Here is a 27,558-nt window from a genome sequence, read left to right as displayed (position 1 = left end):
TGTTCCAGGATTATAGGTGGTGAAACAACATACTAACAGTGATCCCTTGATTAAATTTTATAGCCCTCACATTTCATGCATGCCCTTTCTTTCATCTTGGATGAAAGAAGTTACGGGCACCCAAATCAGGGCTTTCTGTGTAACAGCGAGGATTAGCAGGATTAAGAACTACATGATATGGGAAGACTGCTCGTCTACTTAGATTATGCAGTTTGTGTGCCTATGGCACCTAACAACATCAAACTGCTGACTCAAGGCAACTTAAAGCATCTTTCCACTGTCAATGTCTTCATTCCCATGGCTACCTTTCAACTACCTACACAGCTAGATTTCTTCTGTAAACTTAGCCAACAAGCGAAAAACGTCTCACTATTAGAAAGTCTTTGGGAGGTATTTTTCTCCTACCAAGTTCATTTCAAGAGGTTATTCTTTTGAAATTGACGTTGGTTGTTGTAATTGATTTCATGGTTTTTTTCCTCCTAAAAATTCAGGTGTGGTCTTTTGTTTAAAAGGGAACAATAGTTTAAGAAGTGCTCCTTCGTGGGCTATTACAAAGCAATGAAAATACCAATCATTCTAATAGAAGAGCATCAATACCAACACTTCCCCTCTGCTGAGGACATTATTTTTCTCTTAAGTGAAGTCACTGCTCACAGAGATAGCTGCATTTTCAGACTTACAATAGGCAAAATATGCCCAAAGCATTAGGCGAGCCAATCCTATTTCTGTGCCAAAAGTAATGCCATCACCATTGTCAAGTAAACATCAGTTTAAAACAAAAGATTTCACAGGTGTAAAGACATACCTCTTAAAGAAATCATTTAAAAGACCATCATTGGGATTTTAATACAGACATATGAACAGAAGTCACTAGAACTCAGCTATCAGAAGTCACACTAGCTTATCAATCATCAAGCAGGCCAGAACTTACTGACTTCATAAACATTCTAGATTGCTCCAAGAGAGACTGGCGAACTTCAGTCAAAAGGCTCAGCAAGTCCTCTTCTGTGTGTTAGACGGGAGAATACAAAGCGAGTAACCTTTGGCTCCTGACCTCAAGGCTTTTATGACTCTCGACTTCCTGAAAATAACAGAGATTCTGAGTGAGAAAGCCCCATACCAAGGCATGAATATGGACAGGAAAATTTGCTGCCACTCAGTCATCCGGGGGAGTCACACGAGTCCCAGGAGGGATTGTAACAGAGGTCTTCAAAAAGTTCACGGAAAATGTGTATCATGAAAAATGGCATGAACTTCAAAACTGCATCAAAATCATCTGATCGTATAACTCCGTTTTCCATGAACTTTTTGAAGCACTCTTGTACTCCAAAGTGAATGACCGAGAGACATTTTGCTAAATGAAAATTAAGCTTAAACATTTCTTAGGAAATTGTACGGGGCCACCTGCCCAGATTTCCCTCCCTGATTTGAACAGATCGTGGCTTCTTTGGAGAACAGCCAGGTTACACCTAGAAACTGGTGTACTGACAACTATGTATTTATTTTAAAACAATATATGCACATTTGAAAATACGGCTCTGAGTTGTGCTTTCTAAAGGACATTCACGGGGTCACACTACAACATGTCTCATTTATTCCCTTCTTCCCACGGCCCCTTTGTTTAGCCCTTTCAATGAAGGGGCTGTGGCAAGTGGTGCTTTCCCGAGACAGCCACAACACTATTTGTGGTCTCACACGCTCCTTGAGAGCTTCGTCTCTCTCCATCACGAGGCAGGAGACCCTTCCCCTCCTTTCAAACCTGCATGTGACTTTGTGACTGTCTGGATAAATATAATGCACAAGAACTGGAACTGCATGATTGAAAAGCATTTTGTTGTCGTTGTTGTTTAATTTATTTGAAAGGTATAGAGATCTTCCATGTACTAGCTCACTTCCCAAATGCCTGCAGCAGTCGAGGCCAGGCCAGGCCAAAGCCAGGGGCCAAGAGCAGCATCTGGATCTCCCATGTGGATAGCAGGATCCCAAGAACTTGAGTCATTACCTGCTGCCCCCCAGCACTAGTAGGATGCTAAGATGAGAAGCAGAGCTGGGGCTGAGACCCAGGTGCTCTGGGATGAGACCCCCACAGTCAAAGCAGCATCTTAACACTGTGTCAAATGCCTGCCCCAGTACACCATGATGTCTAAGACTGGGTCCCACAAGTCTGTGAAGTACCCTTTTGTGTATATTTTCATCTTTTAACCAATGTAATTAACAGAATATTCTATAATATTTCTGAATCGTATGTTCAGTCATTCTTATATTCATAGACATGTAGGTGGTCTGGAACTAGTTTTTCTGTGTCATAAACAGGGTTGAAATTGGGGCAGGCACTATGGTATAGGTTAAGCCTACAGGTGCGGTGCAGGCATCCCATATGGGCACTGGTTCGAGTCCCAGCTGGCACACTTCTGATTCAGCTCCCAGCTAATGGCCTGGGAAAAGAGAAGATGGCCCAAGTGCTTGGACCCCTGCACCTACGTGGGAGACCTGGAGGAAGCACCTGGCTCTTGGCTTTAGATCAGCCCAGCACTGGGCCATTGTGCCCATCTGGGGAGCAAATCTCTCTCTGTCTTTCCCTCTGTCTGTAACTCTTGCCCTCAAATAAATCTTAAAAATAAATAAATAGGAGCTGGCGCTGTGGTGTAGCGGGTAAAGCTGCCGCCTACAGTGCTGGCATCCTATATGGGCTCTCCACTTTCCATCCAGCTCTCTGCTATGGCCTGGGAAAGCAGTGGAAGATGGCCCAAGTCCTTGGGCCCCTGCACCTGCGTGGGAGACCAGGAAGAAGCTCCTGGATCCCAGCTTCTCATCGGCGCAGCTCTGGTCATTACAGCGAAGTGGGGAGTGAACCAGCGGATGGAGGACCTCTCTCTCTTTCTCTATCTCTGCCTCTCTTTCTCTCTCTGTGTAACTCTGACTTTCAAATAAGATAAATAAATCTTTAAAAAAATAAATGAATGTGCTCCTATATGCCTCTTTGTGCACAAATGTCGATATTTTGATAGGATACAACCCTGTAAAGGAGTTAATAAATGCATATGAGACAAGCAGAACTGTGTCTGGCGCATAGAAAACATTTCATGACTATCTCTCTAGGTGAGTCTCTCCAAAGAAGGTGAGCGTTTTCCTTTATCATCTCCAGGGACACGAACTCTAAGACTCACAACAGTCCCGCTACAGTGTATTCCGCCTGCACAGTTTAGGTTACAGCAAGAAGTTGCACACACTCTCAGAATTCTAGCCTCAAAATGTCCACCCGTGGCACGCTGGTAGCACCTGACCGGCCCTACCAGTTTTTACAAACTTACTTTGCTCTGTGCGCTAGAGGGTCAACGCGGTCGGCTTGCCTCTCGGCCCAGGCAGAGGAGTACACAGACACGGGCTGCACTTGCTTCTCTCCCTGCTGACCGCGCCAGGCCGGCCACGTGGGCGGCCGCGGCCGGACACCCCTGCACCCGGGCTGCCCACCGATCACACGTCGCGTCCCGCGTTTCGCACCGTGCTGCTGGGATCGCGCCCCCGGGCACGCCTGGGCTGCCCGGCACCTGTCAGTCACACTTCACCTCCAGCTTCCCCTGGCCGGGGGAAGGCAGTGAGCAGCGGCCGAGGAAACGGGCGGCGATACCTGTTCCCGTGTCTCAGAAGGGGAAAGGCCGGGTCAACCCAATCCCCGCCGCAAGCCTCCCATTTTCACAAAGTTTCCCCAACTCCCTCTCCCCTCCCGTTTGCTGCCTGGATGCGCTCCATTTTAAACCCCTTCCCTTCCAACCGCACGGCCCCGGGTTAGGGCTAAAGTTACAAAACGCGGAGCTCAGGAAAAACATTTTTTGGGTGATTTGTAAAAGGGCCGGATCCGCAGGCCCGGGGCGGCGGGCTGAACAGCGGCCCCGCCTGGCCGCGTAGACGCACCCCAGAAACCCCGAGCAGGGATGCGGCGCGGGCGACTCCGGGGCCCACCGCGACTTCCCCGCCCCGTAACCCCACCCGCCGGCCCGCCGCCGCCGCCGCCCTCCGAGCCCGCACGGGGACACCTTCGTCCCCGCCCCTCGCACAGGTCACCTCCCGCCCGCCCCTTTCCCTCGGCCCGGCAGCCGGCAGGCAGGGAAGTGTCGTAAAGCCAGGCCCAGGAAACTTTACCCGGGGTAACAGCCGAGGCGCTTTACGGCGGCGGCTGCTGAGTGAGAGCCTTGGCGGCGGTGGCGGCGGCCGCGGCGGCGAGGGAGGCGGCGGCGGTGGTGGCTGAGTGGCGGCGGCAGCGGCGGCGGCGGCGGGGACCGGTGCGGGGTGAGCCTCCAGGAGGGGTCGGGGAGGGGCCGCGGTGACAGCGCTGGCGTCTGGGCCCTGGCGGACAGCGGCGGCTGGGCTGCGGGGTGGCGTTGAGGGGCCCGGGGTGGGTAAGGGTGGGTGGGTTGGGGGGGAGCGGCGCGGAATTGGGGCGGCAGCGCCGTGAGGGACGGTTTCTGCCTTTGTTCCCCCCCACACACACTCGTGCCGCCCCCCCACCTGCCGTCCCCTCCGCCCGGCGTTGGGCGACAGCGTCTCATGGCCTCCGCTCTCGGTCTGTGTCGCTTCTAGGATGGCGGAGGTACCGCCTGGGCCTAGCAGCCTCCTCCCACCTCCAGCACCTCCGGCCCCGGCGGCGGCCGAGCCCCGCTGCCCCTTCCCGGCGGGGGCCGCGCTCGCCTGCTGCAGCGAGGACGAGGAAGACGACGAGGAGCCCGAAGGCGGCGGCGGCGGCGGCGGCGGTGGCGGGAGCCCGGCGGGCGGCGAGGCGGCGGCGGCGGCGGCGGCCAAGGGGCTTCCGTGCCTCCGCTGCCCTCAGCCGCCGCCGGAGCAGCAGCAGCAGCAGCAGCAGCAGCTCAACGGATTGATCAGCCCCGAACTGCGACACCTCCGGGCGGCCGCCTCGCTCAAGAGCAAGGTCCTGGGTGCAGCCGAGGCGGCCGCCGGCGGCACGGGCTCCAAAGCGACTGCAACAAAAGGAACCGGGGTGCCCTCGGGCGAGAGGCCCCCTCGCTCGCTCTCCAGGAATGCGAGAACTGCGCTCCCCAGCCGGGCCGAGGCGGCGGCCCGCAACGGACTGGCCGAGGGCGCCGAGCCGGAGCCCGAGCCGGAGCCCGAGCCGGAGCCCGAGCCGGAGGAGGAAGACGAGCAGGTGCGGCTGCTGTCTTCGGCCCTGACCGCAGGCTGCAGCTTAAGAAGCCCCTCGGGCAGGGAGGCTGAGCCCGGGGAGGATCGGACGATACGATACGTCCGATACGAATCCGAGCTCCAAATGCCCGATATCATGAGACTGATCACCAAAGATCTGTCCGAACCCTACTCCATTTATACTTATAGATATTTTATCCACAACTGGCCGCAGCTGTGCTTCTTGGTAAGTGCACGGAAGGAAACGTGGGTGCTCCCACAGCCAGGTGCAGGCGGCGCGGGGCAGGGAGTGTGCGGGCCGCGTGGACGCTCGCCCCTGCGTGTCGCGGTGGCGGACGGGATGTGCAGTGCGTGTCCACGCTTCCTAGCGAGTGCACGGAGCCGCTTCGAAGGGAAGACCTCGCCACCCGGGCTGGCCTGGGACCGATGTAGATGCGCCGCACCTGTGGGCTGCGTGGTGGTCACCGGGGGTGGGGGCGGGGGTCTCGTGTCCCGTGGACCTGAGCTCACAGTGTGTGGTCGTGGTGAACTGTCTTTAGCTGCCCTCCCTCAGCACAGGCGTTGAATTTGGTCGTGGCCCTGGTCGGGCGCAGCCCTCGGCAGGACTGAGTGTGTGCACAGGATGCTGTGCGGCCGCAGGTCCTCCAGGCCTGTGCCTGTTCCCTACCGCCACACCAGCCCGCTTCCCCGTGCCCCATCGCAGAGGTGCTAACACTCGGTTCCCGAAAGACTCCTGAAACTGGAGCGAAAATGCCCTTTTGTGAAATGCAGGAAGCTTGAGTGTGAAACTGTTACTACTCTGAGTTTTTTTTTTTTTTTAAGAAACTGGCCATAGATGGGCCTAAACACTGGTTAACCCTGGCTTGTATTGGCTCTATGTGATGAAATTCTTCTTACTTATATGAAAGTGAAAAAGACTTGATATTAGACAAGCTGAATAATACAGTGCGAGTAATTTCCTCACAGAGCTGTTGACCCAGTCTCAGTCTGTATGAAACTTAAATATTAGCTGCAGGTATATGCTTTTTACCATGTACTCACAAACATTGTTCCCCTTGAGTTTGACTAAAAAGAACGTGCTTTTAAGGAGTATTTTATGATATGTGAAGGGAAAAGTCACCACTGATGTGTTTTTTGGTTTGTTTGAACGTGGACTTAGTGTCACTTGCTGAATCCTGGCAGTGTGTTGTGACAGTACTTAAATCTTTCTGATTTCTATAGCTTCGTGGTAATTTGAAAATATAATGTGGGTATTGAAGGTAGTGATAGTTCTGCTATTTTCTGTGTTAATTTTACACAAACTTCAGTTTAATACCTTTGTTTAAACTAGGTATTATTTTATAGTCTAGAAAATTGTTAGGGTTCTAAACCTTGTATCAAAATAGAAGTTCTAAGACATGTCTGTGTCAGTGAATATAGAAGAATGATTTATAGCACTATTATAAATGTCATTAAATACCATTGTAATCGCTAAAAATTGTAGATTGATTTAATTGTGCAGCAGTCCAGCGAAAGTGTATAATTGAATCACATTTTAAATTGAAATAGATGTTTTTCCATCAATTCCAGGAAGTAGTTGCATATATAAATATATATATATGCTATTTAGTCAGTATTTGAGTCCTCATAGTATGTGGACCTTTCTCAGCTTGTCTGCTATTTTAGACTCTGATAAGCTTATTGTTAGTAAACTTTAGCCTTGATTGTATATAGAATCCTCCAAATTCATCAACTGATTTGTACCTTAGCACTTTATAGCCAAAGTTGAAAATTAAATCTTGAATGTCTAGAAGTTGAGATATGCACAAGTGGTTGACCTCTGTAAGATTTACTAGTACAAGAATGAATCTGGAGGTATTTTATTGCACAATAAAACATTAGTTAAAACGGGCCATTTAGAACTGAGGCCTTCATGTTGGCATATTTTTAATTTAAATTTCATGTGAGAACTAAGTTTTTAAATTGTGAATGTTTATTTCATATCATTTTAGAACTGAAAGGGATTCTAGTCTAGCCCAACTTTGTGGTGTTTTTTTTTTTTCCTTGTATAAAACATTTAAGGATCAGAGTGACTCAAAATGGTTAAATTCCCAGGCAAAGCTCAAACCCTGGTCTCCTGACCTGAAAAATGGCATACCATTAACCTATGTAGTACAGATCATTGTGTGTTACCAAATTATCTTCACCAAAGGGTAGTTTCCCTTAGAAACATCTATTTCATGAGATTGGAAACCTCTAAAATGTTTCTGGTTTCCATGTGTAACGTGTAATGGGTCAAATGGAATATATGAGATTGAACTTTATGAAATTGCCAATACTTGATTGACAAAAATGACAATTCCTGTAATTCTAATTATTGCAACAGAAGTGAAAACAGAGGATGGTGGAAATGTGAGGTGCCATCTACCCTGTACCGAACCAATTTGTCTTTACCTCCTTTGGAGTCACAGCATTTTCAGGTGTTAGTGCGTTTTTGAAGTTCTTAAACTTTACTATCAGCAATGTAATACAGTACTTCCGTTCATTTGTTCTAAATTTAACTTCCCAGCTTCCTCCAGTTTTCTATTTTCAGTGTTCTATATTTGGGAATCTATTTCACACAATTTTTATTTTTCATGGTTTTGTAGGCTGGCAAGCCTTTGGTCTTGTAGAGTTAAGTCTTAATTTTGCTAGAGATTTTTCAGTTCTCATCCTTGGGAAAAAATATTTAAATAGAATGAGTTTCATATGTATGTACAGAAGCTTTTTTAAATTTTTTTTAAGATTTATTTATTTGAAAGATTTACAGAGAAAAAGGATAGGTCTTCCATCTGCTGGGTCACTTCCCAGATGGCCACAAATGCCAGGGCTGGGCCAGGACAAAGCCAGGAGCTAGGAGCTTCTTCCATGTCTCCTACATGGATGTCAGGGGCCCAAGCACTTGGGCCATCCTCCGCTGCTTTTCCCGGGCTTGCAGAAGCTTTTATTTGGAAAAAATTGACAGACAGTTGGCTGGTTCTTGCAAATGTTTATTCATCTGCAGTTTATCAGGGAAAAATATGGTATTGACCTTCCTCACTGCCAGAGGTGATATTAATAACAGTGTATCATTCATTGGGCCTGTTATTTTTAGATGATGTATGCATCTTGATTTTTTGCTCCTATAGATTCTTAATTAGGAAAAAATAAATCTAGCCTAAAACTAGTTGTTATTTCTTCCAGGGTCAAAGGATAAAGATTTGTTTGAAATGGTTTTCAGTTTGAAATTTCTGTCCAGTTGTATTTCATGGCTTTAGTCTTTTTTGGATGACTTTTTTAACTTGGAGGTATAACTATCCTATAGTTTGGAATCCTAGATTAAGATTTTCATTTCACACAAACCCAACATTTTTCTGATTCTTTTAAGTGTACCATTTGGCTTGTGATGAGTTTACATATGTGTGTGCCATATATGTATGTGTGTATACACACCCATGCACATATCTGAATTTTCGGATCAGAAAAGACTGAGTTTGTCAGTCAAGTTTTGTATACATTTCGGACCTTAGGTAGAAATAAATGATAAGTTTTCAAAAGATTTTCAAAAGATTGATTTATTGAGAAGGAAAAACAAGAAATGACAGTTTCAGAGACTTATTGGCCCAAAATGTTTTGGAATGTATGTTAAAACAAATGAATTAGCGTGGGTTATAAAATTTAATCTCTTCAAATGTGACCTAGTTTAGATTTGTGTGAAATTATCTTGCCTAAAAGATTTGAATTATCTTGCCTAAAAGATTTCTCCACAGTATTTTTTTAAAGGAACATTTTACTCAATTTATAGTTAAAATTCAGGTATAAGTTAAAGTTGGCTTCTAATTTTTTAGCTCATTCCTGGTTTTTATTGTTGAAATAATTTTTTTAAATATTTATTTATTTGAAAAGCAGAGTTACAGAGAGGCAGAGGCAGAGAGAGAGAAGTCTTCCATCTGCTGGTTCACCCCTCAAACAGCCGCAACGGCTGGAGCTGAGCCGATTAGGAGCCAGGAACCAGGAACTTCCTTGGGGTCTCCCACACAAGTGCAGGGGCCCAAGCACTTGGGCCATCCTGTACTGCTTTTCCAGACCATAGCAGAGAGCTGGCTCATAAGTGCAGCAGCTGGGACTCAAACCAGTGCCCGTTTGGGATGCTGCCGTTGCTGCAGGTGGAGGTCTAGCCCATTACACCATAGCGCTGGCCATGAGATAATTTCTTTTGAAAAGTTAATTTAGAGAAAGCAAGTACTGCTTGCTGACACATTATTAAACAGTTGGAGATAATGCCCTGTTTATATTTACAGTAGTACAGTATTGTAGAACTTTTTATCAGTGATGGAGTTTTAGCATTCTCTTTTTTTTTTGACAGGCAGAGTTAGAGACGGAGAGAAAGGTCTTCCTTCCGTTGGTTCACCCCGCAGATGCCGGCTATGGCCGGCGCAGATCCGAAGCCAGGAGCCAGGTGCTTCCTGCTGGTCTCCCATGCGGGTGCAGGGCCCAAGCACTTGGACCAAGTGATGGAGTTTTAGAAAAACAGTTTCAATGATGACACTGGAAATCAGTAAAATGGATGATTAGCATTATTTATCTTGTAGCCTTTCAGTGCTCTGGAAGGCTTTATGTTTTTATTAAAATAGAAGGCTCTGTATATCATGATTTTAAGTATGTGTTGTAAAGCTCTGATTTTGAGCTATAAAAATTTATATAAAAATATAAAGAGCTTTATGACAGATACCCACTCTGGCAAAGATATCTTAAAAATGAGGCCATCGTAAATTTAGTGTTTGTAGCACTTCAGTAACCGCTTGAGTATAATTTGAGCAATACCTGATAATTCTTTTTCTTATTAGTATTTGTTTATACTTCTTCTGCTGAAAATCTAACTACCATCAGGTATTACTATTATGTCTTACATCCGTCTCCCATTAAAGCTTTATTATAATTGTTTAAACATACAATACTCTGCTGATTGCTGGTGGACAAGTTTTACAATATTTTGTCACATCCTACTGAATAAATGTTTTTCTTGAAACAATTTTGTTCACATATACCCCCTTCCCACTACTTCAGGTAGATCTTTACTGCAAATAATTGTAATTATGAGTATCTCATGTGTAATCTTAAAAAGTACTTGAATATTTCCTTGTGGAAATCTTGCCTTTGTTCCCATAGGCTTTAATAATCCTAAGAAATTAATGTTCTAAGTACTGAGAGATTGTAAAGCCAGAACATTTGAAGGATTCTGGGATTTAGATTTCTGAACCTTCTGTGATTGCTCTTTTGCTAGACTTTGCATTATCTCTTTCTTCCTCAAAAATGCTGACACATGGTTGGTTGCTATTTTCACTGGGTGATTCTGCAGTACCTGATGGCAATATATTCTTCATAACTGTTTGTTTATTTTTAAGGCCATGGTAGGGGAAGAGTGTGTAGGTGCCATCGTTTGCAAGTTGGATATGCACAAAAAGATGTTCCGCAGAGGTTATATAGCCATGTTAGCTGTGGATTCCAAATACAGGAGGAATGGCATTGGTAAGAAAAATAATATTTCGCTAAAAGAAAGCATAATATTTTTGTTTCTGTGTTTTGAAACCAAAGTCTTAAATGTAAATATGTGGAAATGAATGTGAAGGTAAAGGAAGAAAGGTAAGAAGATTTTATATTTCAAAATGTTTTTAAGAAATGCTTGAAATGAATTGTTTTCTTAATGTTTATTTCCAAGATCTTTTTAACAGTTAGGTGATCAATTTTCTTCTAATCATATTCAATGTTTTGCATCATACTAAATACTGCAATTTTTAGTTGTATTATGAGGGTACTTGAGCCCAGCCCGTAAGCAGCTCCCTGTACATGGGTTAAGTAGACCTCAGCCAAGCCAAAATTATGGAGAAATTACCATTACTTAGTGGTGGCCATTAAACATTATGTTAGAATTCAGAAACAACCAAGAGTAGAATCGAATATTTCTTAACAATTCCTAGACTCTCTTTTATTCATGACTCCACTTTTCCTAGCATGTTGAATTCAGTTTTTAAGCCCCTCCCCCTCTTGATTTCATCTTACACTCATGGTTCCTAATGGTCAGTAGAATCATCCCTGGATGGTTTAAAAACATGCATAGAGCTCTCCTCCTCAGAATCTTGTTTGTCCTGTCAGTGGTGTATGTAAGTTCTCTTGGCTTCTAAGTTTATATTTGAATATTTGCCACTTAATTTGAGATAATCATTGTAGAGGTGATCAAGATAGAAACTAGCATTTGACATTTTCAGTGCTTGTTATGAATATAAATTTAGGTGTCTTTAAGAAACTACACTTTTGTGTCATTAATACTCACATCTGTATTCTAGGTACTAACTTGGTTAAGAAAGCTATTTATGCCATGGTTGAAGGAGACTGTGATGAGGTAAGTCTTTCTAAATGTTTGTTACCTTAGATGCTGGGCAGTATTGACTATTTTTGTAAATGTTCTATAATAATTCAGATTTCATTACAGACTATTTAGACAAATGAAGCTTGTGGAGAAAATTATATTCCATTTACAAACACATGGATTTTGACTTAATACAAATTTTAAGAAAATGATAGTTAGAGGCTTTGTTATTATTTAAGTCATTTAAGAAAAGTAGCTCTCTTACAAACTCAACTGTAGTTTGCTTACATGTTGTCCTTAATGTTCTAACACTTTTTTTTTTAAAACCATGAGAAATTTGCCAGCCCGTATGGAAGACATTTCATATTTGAAAAATCAGCAATAGTGATAGGTCGGGAAGGGAGCAGATAATAGCTTTAAATGTAGAGCTATCCGTACATTAACATGAGAGCATCTTTAGCTTATCGTGTCTGATGGCAGGCATAATTTATTTGTATCTTGCAGCACTGTATATTTGCTAGGTGCTCAATAAATAGTGGTAATGTTTGGGAACATTAACATTTGCCATTGTGCAGTGTAGAAGGGAATGAGTATAGGCCGGCGCCGCGGCTCACTAGGCTAATCCTCCGCCTTGTGGCGCCGGCACACCGGGTTCTAATCCCGGTCGGGGCACCGGATTCTGTCCCAGTTGCCCCTCTTCCAGGCCAGCTCTCTGCTGTGGCCAGGGAGTGCAGTGGAGGATGGCCCAAGTACTTGGGCCCTACACCCCATGGGAGACCAGGATAAGTACCTGGCTCCTGCCTTCAGATCAGCGTGTTGCGCCGGCTGCAGCGTGCTGGCCGCGGCAGCCATTGGAGGGTGAACGAATGGCAAAAGGAAGACCTTTCTCTCTGTCTCTCTCTCTCACTGTCCACTCTGCCTGTCAAAAAAAAAAAAAAAAAAAAAATTAAAAAAAAAAAAAAGGGAATGAGTATAGATATCTTTGTAATCACAGTAGTGACTAAGGAGGAGCAAAGTTGTACTTTGTAATTCTTTGTAATTTTATGAGCAGGACAAATGACAATTGTCTTTATTGTCAGAGCAGATATGCCTTAAGGGGTTCTCAAAATACATGAAATTAGGGCTTTTTTTTTTTCAACAGATAGACTTTAATAAGTAATTTGGTGAGTTTGAAAAGTAGTTTTTTTTAAATAAAGTGTTTATACAGTCATTAAACATGTATTTTTGATTAAAAAATTTCTTCACCATGTGCTTTTTGGCTTTTTTTTAAATATATATATAAAGATTTGTTTATTTGAAAGGCAGAGTGACAGAGAGAGAATCTTCCATGTGCTGGTTCACTTACCAGATGGTCACAACATCCAGGGCTAGGTACCAGGAACTTCATCAGGGTCTCTCACATGGGTGGTAGGAACTCAGCAGGTGAGCCATCATCTACTGCTTCCCAGAAGCATAAGCACTGAGCTGGATTGGAAGCAGAGTAGTCAGGGCTGGAACTAACAGCCCAGAATGGGATGGCGGCTTCCCAAGCATCAGCTTAATCCACAGCACCACAACTCCTGCCCTGTCTTTAACTTGTTATCCTCCTCTCTGCCTATAGCTCCTGTAGTCATGATATACACATTCCCACTTTCTAAGCATACCTTTATGCAATGTGTTTCATGCAAAAGAAATATTCTGCAATAATTGCTACTTAAATGTGAAGGTATCTTATGAACATGTTTTTATGTTAGAATACGAAGATTTACTGAAGAGTGTTCTCATATTCCTTGTTCATATGATCTGTATTCTGACAGATCACAGTAAATGGTGGTTGTATGAGAAGGCCTGTAGACATAGTGGGTAGCACACTGATGGCATCCTGATTGATTAAAGAAAAGAAATTTTACATCAAATAGGTAGTATGTGGGTGAGGAAGGATCTCACAGCTTCACAGCTTTTAATATCCAAAAGTAAAAAGTGCAGTAAGCTGAGTCATTTACATGGCTGTTAACTAAAGTTTGCAGGAGAGAATTGGGCTGGGTATGTGTAAGTCTTTGTTTGGACCATAGCCATACTGGCTTAGCTCATCAAGAAGAGAAGTCAGGCTTCTCGAAAGTTGCTTGCTGCTTTCCAGACCATTAGCAGAGAGCTGGATTGGAAGAGGAGCAGCCGGGATACAAACCTGCATCTATATGGGGATGCCGGTGTTGCTGGCGAAGGCTTGACCTGCCCCAGAAGTTGCTTAATGGTGCGGAGAAATCTTTGGAATGACAGACCTTGTTTTGATCTTCTGAAGAATGGAGAGTGATTTCTCGGGAACTGGGATGCTGTGAGCAGGGACTCTATAATGTTCTTGTGGTTAAGCCATTTTTGAGTTATCCTGGTCGCTGTCCTACTCTCCCTGTGTGTTTTACTTTAACTGGTCAAATGTTGAAATGGTAGTGGCTTTTCTTTGAAAGCTCAGAGGTGTGATACAAAAGCTATGAGGTGTGATATAGAGATGTTTCTTATTTTGTTTCAGTCTCAAGGTTAAATCCTAATTTAGTGATATATTTTAGGATGGAAATATTCTCTTCATTGTGGGCCTAAAACTCTAATGCTGGTGTTTTGTTTTTCTTACTTTTAAAATTACTTGGACTAAAATGAGGATAGGTCCATGAAGTTTTCCTGTTGTATGATTTTAAATGGATGATTTTTGCAGTTTGAATACTCTTGCTTGTAGATTAGAGCACTTTTTCTTAGTTTTAAAAAAAAATTGCTTATCCATGTCCCATATCGCTCAGATAGACTTTGATGTGTGAAAAGATAGAGCTCTTGTTTACTCTTAGTGAGCTTAGTGAGGCTTTCATGTTCCCTTTCATTTCTTTTTCTTTCTTTCCTTCCTTCTTTTTTTTTTTTTTTTTTTTTTTTTAAGATTTGCTTGCTTATTTGAAAGAGTTACAGAGAGAAAGATCTTCCATCTGCTGATTCACTCCCAGTTAGCTGACATGGCTGGGGCTGGGCATTGAGTGCATTACCTATTACAAAAAAGGAAGGTAAGAATAACATGAAAGGTGCAATTGATTCTGTCCAGAAGAATCAAAGAAAACTTAAAGCAGTTAGTGGTATTGGTTCCAAAGCCAGGAACCAGGAGCTTCTTCTAGATCTCCCATGTAGGTGGCAGGGGCCCAGGCAGCTGGGCCATCTGCTGCTTTTCCCAGGTCATTAGCAGGGAGATAGATTGGAAGTGGAGCAGCCAGGACACTGAACTGGAGCCCATATGGGATGATGGCATTGTGGGTAGCAGCTGTACATCACTGTGCCATGACGCTGGCCCCTTCATTTGATTTTAAATGAGCCCTTGTTTCCCTTTTTCCTTTCTGATCTTTGATAAAAGAGTGTGTGTGGCTTCCATTTGCTTTTATTACCATTTCATCCTATTTGGTTTGGTTTCTGCCTCCGCTTCAGTGAAACTACTTTATTTTCATTGATACATCTGGTAGGTTTGGTAGCTTCTTGGTCCTCCTCTGCTTATCAAAATATTTCTCAGTCTTTAAGACCCAATTCACATACCGTTAACTGTTTTAAGTTTTCTTTGATTCTCCTGGACAGAATCAGTTGGACCTTTTGTTTTTCTTAATTTCCTCTTTTGTAATAGTTAATGCACTTAAGTTCACTTAGTCTTTGCCTATGCCTCAGTCCTTGTGGGGACAGAGATGGCTTTTCATGTTTATTATGCCTTTTCTTGCTATATTAGTAGCACTTGTGTGGATTTTTTTTTAAGATTTTATTTATTTATTTGAGAAGTAGAGTTACAAACAGTGAGAGGGAGAGATAGAGAAAGGTCTTCCGTCCATTGGTTCATTCCCCAAATGGCTGCAACAGCCGGAACTGTGTCATTCTGAAGCCAGGAGCCAGGTGCCTCTTCCTGGTCTCCCATGTGGGTGCAGGGACCCAAGCACTTGGGCCATCTTCTACTACTTTACCAGGCCACAGCAGAGAGCTGAATTGAAAGAGGAGCAGCTGGGACTAGAACCGGTGCCTATATGGGATGCCAGCACTGCAGGTGAAGATTAATCCGCCTATTGCACCACGGCACTGGCCCCAGGTGTGGCATTTTTGATGGAGTACCTGATTCATAAATATCTGTTGGTTAGTTCTGTGCCTCCAGAATGTATTTTGTGCCTCTTTTTTTAAAAGCACTTTTGAAATTTGACTTGTATAATTAGTTGTTAGCTTATCTTTCTAAACTTTCAGTAAGCTTTCTAAGAGCAGCAATTGCTTAGCTTTTGTGTACTGTGTATAAAATTAAAAAAAGAGCCTTTGCAAGGTTTAACCACATTGTTAGAATACCTTTTTGTTTAAAAACAATTAAATGTGAAGATAGCCTTTGTATATAATTCATTGTTCTGAGGGAAATTTTGAAATCATACTTCTTCAAGAATACAGTGGCCAATTGTAGAGCAATAAAAGTGTGATTTTACTTTAATTCTGACCAAGCTTCCTGCCTTCCAGGAACTTCCAGCCTGCATTATTGAAAAAGTGCTATTTAACCTGTATTGGTTTGCTTTATCCTGATAATGGTTCATTGCTAAGGGAATCAGTGGAACATATGACTATTTGTCTTTAAACAGAATTCAATTTTGGCAGATTTCTTTAGGACTAAGAAAACCTCATTATCTTTTGTCTTGTTATATAATACCATGTATTAGAAGAGTAGTTTTATAATACATTCCTAGTATAAACCCAGTTTTTACGTTAATATGTTATAAGAACTTACTAAGTATTACAAAGTACTTTTTTCTGGTTAAAGGTTAGTCTTTTCTCCCCCTTATTAATATGTATATTTTAAAGTTTTTACTTATTTATGTGAAAGGCAGAGTGACAGAATGGAGGGAGAGACAGAGGGAGAAATCTTCCACCCATTGGTTCACTCCCCAAATGCCCACAGTAGCCATGACTAGGCCAAACTGAAGCACGGAGCCAGCAACTCCATCTAGGTCTCCCACATGGGTGGCAGGAACCTAAGTACTTGGACCATCATCTTCTAGGATGCTCATTAGCAGGAAGCTGGATTGGAAGCATAGGCAGGAGGACTTGAATCTGGGTACTCTGATAAGGGGTATGAGTGTCCCAAGCGGTAGCTTAACTCACTTGCTACAACGCCTGTCCTTGGTGTTATCTGTTGTGTCAAGTAGCACATAATTTCTTTGTTTAGAAAAATGAGTATGCTAATAAGTATGCTAAGTAGTTACATTTTAACTAGATTACCCTTTGTGTATTTTTTTTCTATGTAATTGGTCCTTATTTTATTAATCAGTGATAGTGCCATCAAATCTGAATTCAACTCTTAATCATAACTCAAGTGTGTATTTGTGTAGCTATAGTTGGCTTCATGTATATTTTGAATATTTTAGATTGCCAGATATTAAATCCAGGTGGATTTACATCCTCTCAAGTAGGTTATATGTCGCATTTGCTTTATGGAAAGAGTGGATACTGTTCAGCTCTGGTTCTTATTTGTACTGTGCTCTGTCCTTGCTCTACTGGTGACCTTGAGTTTCAGTCATCTGTAAAGTGGAGATAACCATATCAATTTCATTGGGCTATTATGAAAATAACCCATGTGAGTAGCAAGGACCAAGCACTTGGGCCATCTTCTGTTTTTCTCAGGCTATTAGAGAAAGCTGGATCTGAAGTGGATAGGATGCCAGCATTGCAGGCAGTGGCTTTACCCATTACATCATGATGCTGACTCCTGTCATTTCTTTTTATTTTTGTGAAATCAATTCCATGTTTCCTGTTGTAGGTTTGTAATGTTTTCGGCCCCCCTCCCCTTTTTTTAAGATTTATTTATATTTTAGAGGCAGAGTTACAGATGGAGAGGGAGAGACAGAGAGGAGTCTTCCATCCTCTGGTTGACTCCCCAACTGGCCACAACAGCTGGAGCTGCGCTGATCCAAAGCCAGGAGCCAGGAGCTTCTTCCAGGTCTCCCACATGGGTGCAGGGGCCCAAGGACTTGGACCATCTTCCGCTGCTTTTTCAGGCCATTAGCAGGAAGTGGAACAGCCAAAACTCAAACCAGCACCCATATGGGATATCAACGCTATAGGCAGAGGCTAAACCTGCTATACCACTGCGCCAGCCCCTGTCGTGTTTCTCTTATTGAATTACCTTGATTTAACATTTTAGCTGTAATTGGGTATTGATCTAATAACAGAAATTCAGGAATTTAACTGAGTGAACTGTTCAAAACTAAAAACTTGTATTGATCAGACCTAGTGCCTAGGCTCTAAAGGAATGCATACATTACTAGAAATTGAGTTGTGCTTTTGTTAAGAACAGAGAAACTGTTGACTTAATTCTTAAACCAATTCGAGGTCTTTGGAGAAATATTTTCATTTGATCCTGAACTATTAGTCACTTGATCATGAACTATTTAGTTGATTTTAAAAGATTCAGGTTTAGCACGTGATTTTTTTTTTTTTTTAATTTTTTTATTTTTTGACAGGCAGAGCAGACAGAGAGAGAGACAGAGAGAAAGGTCTTCCTTTTGCCACTGGTTCACCCTCCAGTGGCCGCCACAGCCGCCACACCACGCTGATCCAATGGCAGGAGCCAGGCACTTATCCTGGTCTCCCATGGAGTGCAGGGCCCAAGCACCTGGGCCATCCTCAACTGCACTCCCTGGCCACAGCAGAGAGCTGGCCTGGAAGAGGGGCAACTGGGACGGATTCCAGTGCCCTGACCAGGACTAGAACCCTGTGTGCCGGCGCCGCAAGGCGGAGGATTAGCCTAGTGAGCCGCGGCGCCGACCCCGTGATTTATTCTTAAGAATTAAACGCATTCATAGTTGCCTTCAGATGTCGCTTTCTCTTTAAGTGCTAGGGTTATTCAAAAGCATGGCAGTGCTTTTGTTTAATATGTATTTATGCAACATGATGGAAAGCGCTAATTAAGTCTTCTGTGGGTCAGGAAGCCACTGTGCAGGAGGTCCGCATTGGTCCCTGCCTTGTTGGGCTCTAGGAGAGATGACGTGGAGCACTGCAGAGTGCTGTGTGGGGGATAAAGCAGTGTGGGTGTCGCCCAATCTGGAAGTGACAAGCTAAGACCAAAAGTGAGGAGGGTGGGAAGAGCATTCTGCTAACAGAAAATAGTTTGCCTCGAAATATTAAGATGGGAAAGATCATTGTGGGTTCCAGAAACTTAAAGTTTAGTGCTGACTGTGAAAAGCAAGAGGAGAAAGCCTTAAAGCAAAGCTGGAGATGTACAGGCCATATCTTGTTGCCTTTTAGATCTCTGTAGATTATTTTTAGATGAAGACAAAAAACAGTTCAGTGTTTTTAGTAGGGAAGAAGAGCATCACTGTAACTACTAGTGGAGAATGAGAGACCTCTTGAGTTAGGAGGCAGCTTGGACTAGGATAGGGAAGATAACCAGATTGAGAGGTTGAAGAGGAAGAATTGACAGTACTTTGTGCTTGCTTGCATGTATGTAGATGGTGGAGGCCATAGTGATTCAGAGATGATTGTTAATGTTGCAGATTTGAGGCATTCATACCAAGGATTTGAGATGCTGTTTACTGAGATAAGGGATTGATTGTGGAGAAAGATCATGAGTTCAGTTTTGTGTAGATCAGTTGTGAGGGTACTGTCTTTTCTCTGTTACTGATATCTATAGTTTGAATTCTTGTCATTTTTTTTTAAGAGACTCATGCTTCATTTGCACTTTGTATAATTCTACCTTTCCATTCCCCCCACAACTCAACACTTGAAGGTTATGGCCCTAAGCAATAGCTCTGGTTCACTGTGTTGATTCTCAAGGATGTAGGTTGCAAATCAATAGAAAAGATACCTATGAATATAGCTATGTAAATAAAAGTTGGGAAGATGAGGTAGAGACCGATTTTGGTAGAAATAAACCAAGAAGGGGCTGGTGCTGTGGCATAGCAGGTAAAGCCACGCCTGCAGTGCCGGCATCCTATATGGGCGCTGGTTTCAGTCCTGGCTGCTCTACTTCTGGATCCAGCTCTCTGCTGTGGCCTGAAAGCAGTGGAAAATGGCCCAAGTCCTTGGGCCTCTGCACTCACGTGGGAGACCCTGGGGAAGCTCCTGGCTCCTGGCTTCAGAGCAGCCCAGCTCAGGTCTTTGTGGTCAGTTGGGGAGTGAACCAGTGGATAGAAGACCCCCTCCCCTCCACCTCTGCCTCTCCTTCTCTCTCTGTGTAACTCTGATTTCCACGTAAATAAATCTTTTTTTTTTTTTTTTTAAGTATTCAGAAGTATCAATTCTTCCATGTCAGAGTTACTAGTTCAGAAGTAACCAAAAAGACCCAACTGGAAGTTAATGCAAAGTTCGCTTTTGTTAAGTGTTGATATTCATGATGTCTGGACCAGTAGTTTTCAAAAACATAGTTCCTCAATCAACAGCAGAACCATCACCTTGCAGTTTGTTAAAAATGCAGATTCTTATATCCCATCACAAACCTCCTGAGAAACTGGTGGTGAGGCTCAGCATTGTATTTTAATAGGATAGTTATGATATACCTTAATGTTTGAGTACCCCAGTCTGGGTTCGGCAGACTTTCTCTTCTGCAAAAGGTCACATAGTAAAGTACTTGAGGCTTGTGAAGAAGCATAGGCAACTCTGCCCTCCTATCGAGAAAATAGCCACAGGCATTATGTAAACAAATGAGTGTGGCTTTGAAAACTTTACTTAAAATATCACAGCAGGGGGCCGGCGCTGCGGCTCACTAGGCTAATCCTCCGCCTAGCGGTGCCGGCACACCGGGTTCACACCGGGTTCTCGTCCCGGTCGGGGCGCCGGATTCTGTCCCGGTTGCCCCTCTTCCAGGCCAGCTCTCTGCTGTGGCCAGGGAGTGCAGTGGAGGATGGCCCAGGTGCTTGGGCCCTGCACCCCATGGGAGACCAGGAAAAGCACCTGGCTCCTGGCTCCTGCCATCGGATCAGCGCGGTGCGCCGGCCGCAACGCGCTGGCCGCGGCGGCCATTGGAGGGTGAACCAACGGCAAAGGAAGACCTTTCTCTCTGTCTCTCTCTCTCACTGTCCACTCTGCCTGTCAAAAAAAAAAAAAAAAAAAAAAATCACAGCAGGTACACAGAACTTAAGTCTGTAGTGTGCACACTCTGGTCTAGGGTCTCGACAATTGTAGTTGTCAGGATAAATGATGACATTAATGAAAATATGGGTATTGAAGATCAATCTGGATAATTTCAAGTACTGGTTTACTTTTCAAAACCTTTGTTGATTATTTCTTTTTTGTCACCTGTCTCCTCAGATTAATAATTCATCTTTGTTTTAGAATAAAGCATACACTCTCATTGCTAAAAATTTAAAAATCATAGAAATGAGAACAGAAAATAAGTGCTGTTGATCCTACCTCCCTTGACTCAACAATAATTATTGTTACGATTTTGATGCCTACTTTGCTTGGTTCTTTCTGTTTATTAATATGTATTGTTATAATTGATATGTATTGTTTTCACAGCAATTTTTAAACAAATTAATAGATGTTTTAAAATTGATCTGATTTGTTTACTTTGCAAGTGGTTTTTCAAATTATGATATTACAACAACTTTCTTTCATTTCTTTGAAGGTTGTTTTGGAAACAGAAATAACAAATAAGTCTGCTTTGAAACTTTATGAAAATCTTGGTTTTGTTCGAGATAAGAGGCTGTTCAGATACTATTTAAATGGAGTTGATGCACTGCGACTTAAACTGTGGCTGCGTTGAGAAACTGACATCAAGGAGCAACTTCTAACCATGCAGAGTCGACCTTTGCATGCAATGCAATTTGTACAGAATTGCTTTGCAGGTGGATTTCCTAATTTCCATGCAGCTCTTCTCTGTCAGTGTCTCGTTGAGTGTCGCACAATATTTGTTGCACTTTGGCATGGCGCATTTGTTCTGAATTAAAAGAGATTGTTTTAAACTTCAGGAGTTCTTTTGGTACCGAGAAGATGTGCCAGTTGATAGCCAAGATTTGTTTGTTCATTTGCAAAGTCTGCTGACAATGTTATTTGCATAGTGATCATTTTATTACAGAACCAGTAAGTGGAACATGGTTTTTGTTCTTAAAAAAGCCATTATAGATTGTAAAAGTCTCTAAGTATATTAACATTTCACACAAAACCTACCATAGTTTTCTGAAGGGGGTGAGAGAACAGCTTCAATTTTAGGTTTTATTATTATTTTTCAATATTAAATTTCCCAGTCTTGAATATTGGTACCTCATTGATTAGTGAATGAGAAAATGTAGAATGGGGTGTCTTATGAGTAAAGTTAACAATTAAGTTGTGTCTGCCAGTGCCTGTGTAGATAAACATGTTTGTCTTCATCTTAGCTTTTGAATGCATGCTGTCCTTTTCTTTTCTTTCAGGCCTTTACAAACAAACTTTTGTTTTTATTTAAATTCTAAATTTGATAATAAATTATTTCAGATTTTTATAATTTGGATACTTTTTCCAGGTGAGTGACAGAGTGGTTTACTTTAGAAGTCCCTTCTTTCATTACAGTAAGAAGTTGAATCTAGTTGGAAAACCTTTGAGGAATGGCTCCAAGGGGATGACAAAAGTTGACGGAGATGGGAATTACTGGGTTTTGGATGCACTTTTTTTTCTTTTTGTTGAGAGTGAGGGAATTTTTGGAAAACAATAGAAAATTAATGTAAATTGGTTTGATCTTATTTAATCAAAATTATTGCTAAGCTGTGAAGAACAGCTTTTATATAAAGTAGCTGGACTTTTTTTTTTTCCCACTTGATTTGGATTCACATTGCTTCCATTTCTTAAAATGCTTCACTTTGGTTCTTGTTCTTGGGAATAAATTTCAGGATGCATTGTATTAACTTTAAGCTGCTTTTATTTTCCTTTCACTTACATGAGCAGATTCTTCAAGGAGCTTTGCTTTATTGCTCCAGAAAAACAAAAGGAGAAAATGCAAATCTTTTTTTGGAATGAGTTCTGTGGGTTTTCTTAGCAGCCACCATGTTATTAGTTACATGTGTTGGCTACTCAGTGCAGTGTAACAAGTTTTAAAATCAGTTATCTTCAGTTGGGTCAGTAAACCTGTGATGGATAACTTATTTAACTGGAAAACCTAGGTACCCATAAGAAAAAAGATTCTTTGTGAAAATGTCTTGTAGGACTTTATGTTATTGTTTGCATTTGAATATGCTTTACTTCTGCTTTAGGACTTGGTTTGAATTTTATTTTGTGGCTATAATTACTGTATTTTTTTTTTAAACCCTACCTCCATTAACAGTTGATATAAAGCCCCTTTTCAGGAAAGTTTGTTGCTTTTTTTTTTTTTTTTTTTTTAAGGAAAGCTGCTCTTTGCTCAGTATAGTGTTTTGAAAAGGTGAACATGGTCAAATAATTTTACAAATAAAGATACACAATTTATATTTGAAAATAAAAACTTCCTGCTGGTGGGATCATTTGTAGTTCCTTATTTTAAAGAAAACTTTTTTCTTTCCATTTTATCTTCCATTTTATGTTGTTCTTGAAAGTTTAATGGACAGGATATTGGTTATGAAAAATATGGCGACCACCCAGTGCTCAGCTTTTCAGCTAATCATTTTGAGTTTGCTTCTGGTCAAACTTCAGTTGGTCTCTAGTGTTTAGAATACCAATCATAGTGATGCTTCTGTGGTTATTTTTGAAATGAAGGAAACTAAAACAATATACTTAGTCTCCAAATTTTATTCTACCCCTCTGTATTTGGCTTGCTGGTTCGTAGGTAATGATTGTTAACGAACGTACATTGGCTTGACTGACTAATGAGGACGGTTGTCAAGCAGATACGTGCCAGATTATCAGTTCAATCATTTTGGTCTTTTGTCAGGTTGTCAATTCCTGACCTTTTCCCCCAAGAATTTCCGAAATAACTGAACTGATTGGGATTTGTTAACATGACTTTAACTGTGACTAAAAAGTCAAATGATTACCATATAGTTCCACTGGTTTATATTGAGTTTCAGTGTATACCTTACATCTCTAAAATTGGGTATATAAAAATTGCTAAGTAAACTAAAATTTTCAGCTTTAGCATGATAACTCAGCACCAGAATTAAAAGTCTCCAAGTTGAGGCAGCATCAAACATTATTTTTTGATATTAAGCATTCATTTGTCTTATACAAGCTTAAATACAATTCAGTTATACTTTGATAGAGGGGGTTCACTTGGCAAGAACTGAGCAAAATTGGTGCAACTTTCTTTTAATGGGGTGCTGTCTCTTTTTAAGACTGACTGTACTATCCACTGACACTGGTTTGGCAGTTGGTACTGCTGAACATTTTAATACATGCTACCATGAAGCTGTATATGCTAGTATTGAAGAAGCTAACGGGTATACTACCATTTTTGATGTGTGGGCTGATTATAATTTCCCTTACATTGGGATGAAACTGCTTTAGAGAAGTTCACAGATCAGAAACCAGACAGTAATTTTTGAATTTGAAGCCAGTAAAAAAGAAAAAGTTACTGATAAAAATTGGTTGTAATAATTTGTTTCTTGCCCAAATTACCTTCCACACTTGCTCGACAAATCTGTGTAAAGAGGTTTGTCACATTTTAACTTACCTTGCCCCGTGTTATTATATTGGCTGACATGTATAAGACTGGGTGTGTATATTTATTGTGGTGTCTAAAAATCATGAGGTTCATCACTTTCCCAGGATCACAGATTAAATCGTATGAGTAGTGCATCAGAGTCGCTTCCAGTGCGCCATGACACCACTAACATGAGTGCTATGATGTTGCAGGGCCTCCAGGTTTGTAAAAACATAACCATAAGTTATATTGACGTCAGGTATGAGCTGAGTATAAAATATCACGTGTATCTCAAAATATTGGACTGCTGTGTGATGACTGGATATTGCTGCCTAATTTGTCTCGTATCTTTTTGGAGAGAGAGATTTAATGGGATTTGAAATGTGCAAGCTGTCTAAATAAGATGCAGTCAAATAAAGTATGGTTAAGTTGTGTTTGCATTTTTCTTTAAGATACAGCTGTGTGCATTTTGTGACTGGATTGTTTTGCTTTGCCCTACTAAGAAGAACAACAAGCAATCTATTGTGCTTCCTGCCTCCTGTTCAAGCGTCACTCGGAAGAAGTGATAGGCCATTGTTACTGTCTGCTTTGTGTTCTGAGAAAGTCAACTTGGAAGTAACATGAACTGGTTTTTCCTAAAAGCACTCGTAGTTGATTAAATCAGATCCCAGTACACATGCATGTATTAAAAGCAGAAGTCAGTTTTCCATCCTTGTTCAATACAGTTTGTTCCTAAGACAGTTTTATTTTTTCTTTGTACTGTGCCTGGTATAAGGAAAGCTTTTTCTGTCTTGCTTAAGACACCAAAGTAAAATGAAGCAGTGTGTAAAGAGTCTTTTGCCCCATCCTTATTGAGGAACTGTAAGTAGTAGTTAGGTACTTTGATATTTCAAGACTTGTATTTTAGTAGTAGGAGGAAATGATTGACTTTAATCATGTGATGGCAAAATTTTCTCAGGCATCATTGTACCTCTTCACTTTATTCATCACAGTAGTGTTGTGAAAATGCCTGACTTCATGTTTTGCCTGGGGAAACTTAAGTCAGCCTTAATAAGGACCAGAAAGTCGATGCCATTCTTTCACACCTATAACACAATTGCATATTAACTTTAGCTCACAAATGTGGGGATACTCTTCTTATCAACGGCTTTTAAAAATAGTTTTACAAATCTGATGAGTTTGTAGCACATCTGTCTTTGGGTCAGTGCTGCCCAATTGCACTTTTTATGATGCCAGTAATGCTGTTTGCATTGTCCAGTATGGTGGCCTCTGGTCACATGCAGCTGCCGAGTCCTGAAGTGTGACGAGTATGATTGAGCAACTGGATTTTTTTAAACTTTTATTTAATAAATATAAATTTCCAAAGTACAGCTTTTGGAATACAGTGGCTTCCCCCTCCCCATGACTTCCCTCCCACCTGCAGCCCTCCCATCTCCGCTCCCTCTCCCATTCCATTCACATCAAGATTCATTTTTCAATTCTCTATATACAGAAGATCAGTTTAGTATATATTAAGTAAAGATTTCAACAGTTTGCACCCACAAGAAACACCAAGTGTAAAGTACTGTTTGAGTACTAGTTATAGCATTAATTCACAATTTACAACACATTAAGGACAGAGATCCTACATGGGGAGTAAGCGCACAGTGACTCCTGTTGTTGACTTAGCAAATTGACACTCTTGTTTATGGCGTCAGTAATCACCCTAGGCTCTTGTCATGAGTTGCCAAGGCTATGGAAGCCTTTTGAGTTCGCAGACTGTGATCTTATTTAGACAGGGTCATAGTCGAAGTGGAAGTTCTCTCCTCCCTTCAGGGAAAGGTACCTCCTTCTTTGATGGCCCATTCTTTCCACTGGGATCTCACTCCCAGAGATCTTTTATTTAGGTTGTGTGTGTTTTGTTTTGTTTTGTTTTGTTTTGCCAGATTGTTTTGGCTTTCCATGCCTAAGATACTCTCATGGGCTCTTTAACTATATCTGAATGCCTTAAGGGCTGATTCTGGGGCTGGAGGAGCAACTAGATTTTTAATGTTAGTTCATTAAAATTAGCCACATGTGGGCATTGGCTACTATATTGAATAATATATAGCTTTAGATAATGTTTAAACAACAGTAATTGAAGATGGTATTTTTTGGTATAGAATTTTAAAGGATATTGTGGTTTATTGGAATATGAAGTAGGATAATCTAAGCAAAATTGTATGGCTGAGCTGTTTTCAAAGTCCCAGAAACTCCCCCCTGGTGCCCCCATTGTGATGTAGCCTTCCTGAGAAAAGCAGTCCTTTCAGAAAGGTTTATTGAAAATTCTTTGGATTGCAGAGATGCACAGATGCCAGTGCCAAAATGAGTTTCTGATAAGACTCATATCTTTTTAACCTGAGAACATTCTGTATAGTTATCCCCACTAGTTTCTCATTTTAGATGAATTTGAAATCATGTTTCACTTCTAGACAAGGTTGGCCTCATTTTTAAAATGAGTGGTCAAACTGGAACATGGACATCTGCCGTCTTATGATTTACTCATTGAGTTCTGTGAGATCACTCAGCTGATGAGACCAAAGACAAGTGTGTGTGTTTTTGCTTTGTTCTGTGGCCACTGTGTGAAACCCTTGACCCCGGTTGGTCATCTGGTAACTAATTCATCCAAGGGACAGGCGCGGGGATGGTAAACACTTGGCCACAGTGCCTGGCTTGATATCCAGCCTGTTTTCGGCTCAAAGCACATGAACTGTTGGAAGGCTTGGTACCATATGGAAAAGACCTTGGAATAACACCACCAAAGTGCCATAATTTGTTTCATACTGCCTTTAAAAAATGTATACAATGTAGGAATTACAATGAAAGAGTTCTAGTTTTAATTACGTAAGGCTATTATAATGCTAAGTACGCTTATTTTTAATTAACAGTGGATTTTCATGGTTACCTCTGCTGTGTGAATATCTAAGTACCTCAATTTCTTGAGAATATGTATATATACAAATAAAATATAATTGCTAGAAGAAGGATCTGGCTTTTAAGGAAATTGTATAAAATTTTTTATGAATGTGCTTTATAATGAATCAATTTGCAATTTTTTAAAAAGCAGCCTTTTCTGGTCCTCTGGACCAAGAATTTTTAGTAAACATTTAGTGAGATTTGTATTCCAGGAAGTATGTTCCCTCATTTGTTCATTTACAGTTGGAAAGATTTCTATGTTTTCTTTTCATTCCAAAGAAATTCATCTTTTAAAAAAGCCAGCAGGTTGCACAAACCAAGAAATATTTATTTTTGCCCCTTAAGTAGGTATTCTTAAGTTTTATTTCCTGGGATGTAAATGCTTTACAGAGTTAAAGCATGCAGTACTAATTTGTAAAAATGCGTGGATCTTCAGGGATGCACTGATTCCAGTAAGGGAAGCATTTACATTTTTATGCCACATTGAAATGCACAGTTGTGTGAAACTTCTTAAAGCTAATACAAGATAAAAAGTAATTACTAAAGCTGTGAACTTCTCAGGGGACTCAGT

The 27,558-nt window shown here is 41.7% G+C and overlaps 1 protein-coding gene and 1 long non-coding RNA gene across 4 annotated transcripts in view; one reads left to right on the top strand and one right to left on the bottom strand.

The window, feature by feature from the left end:
* The window catches only part of LOC103351262 (uncharacterized), a 109,799-nt gene extending 106,110 nt beyond the window's left edge, over positions 1-3,689 (bottom strand). For 2 of the 3 annotated variants that reach the window (XR_016217778.1, XR_007910266.3), the window contains exon 1: positions 3,312-3,689. This is a non-coding gene — a long non-coding RNA (uncharacterized LOC103351262). Of the gene's footprint in view, positions 1-931; positions 1,067-3,311 lie in introns of those variants that run through there. The other variant, XR_007910265.3, reaches the window with a different exon arrangement.
* Positions 3,690-4,152: 463 nt separating this feature from the next.
* On the top strand, positions 4,153-24,504 carry NAA30 (N-alpha-acetyltransferase 30, NatC catalytic subunit). The gene is made up of 5 exons (XM_008269799.5): positions 4,153-4,287; positions 4,579-5,380; positions 10,557-10,680; positions 11,496-11,551; positions 21,096-24,504. Exons 2-5 carry the CDS (start codon positions 4,580-4,582, stop codon positions 21,231-21,233), a joined length of 1,119 nt encoding a protein of 372 aa, XP_008268021.2. The 5' UTR covers positions 4,153-4,287; position 4,579; the 3' UTR covers positions 21,234-24,504.
* Positions 24,505-27,558: the final 3,054 nt, after the last annotated feature.

Source organism: Oryctolagus cuniculus, chromosome 12 (assembly GCF_051225735.1).
Source record: "Oryctolagus cuniculus isolate XC-2025 breed Fujian yellow rabbit chromosome 12, ASM5122573v1, whole genome shotgun sequence".
Classification (NCBI taxonomy): Eukaryota; Metazoa; Chordata; class Mammalia; order Lagomorpha; family Leporidae; genus Oryctolagus; species Oryctolagus cuniculus.
The sequence above is the reverse complement of the archived record's forward strand: the minus strand, read 5'-3'. Positions and strand labels throughout refer to the sequence as shown.

Coding starts and splice junctions, on each gene's coding strand:
- NAA30 (XM_008269799.5), top strand. CDS start 4,580: ATGGCGGAGGTACCGCCTGGGCCTAGCAGCCTCCTCCCACCTCCAGCA. Junction 5,381..10,556: donor GGCCGCAGCTGTGCTTCTTG/GTAAGTGCACGG, acceptor TTTATTTTTAAG/GCCATGGTAGGGGAAGAGTG. Junction 11,552..21,095: donor TTGAAGGAGACTGTGATGAG/GTAAGTCTTTCT, acceptor ATTTCTTTGAAG/GTTGTTTTGGAAACAGAAAT.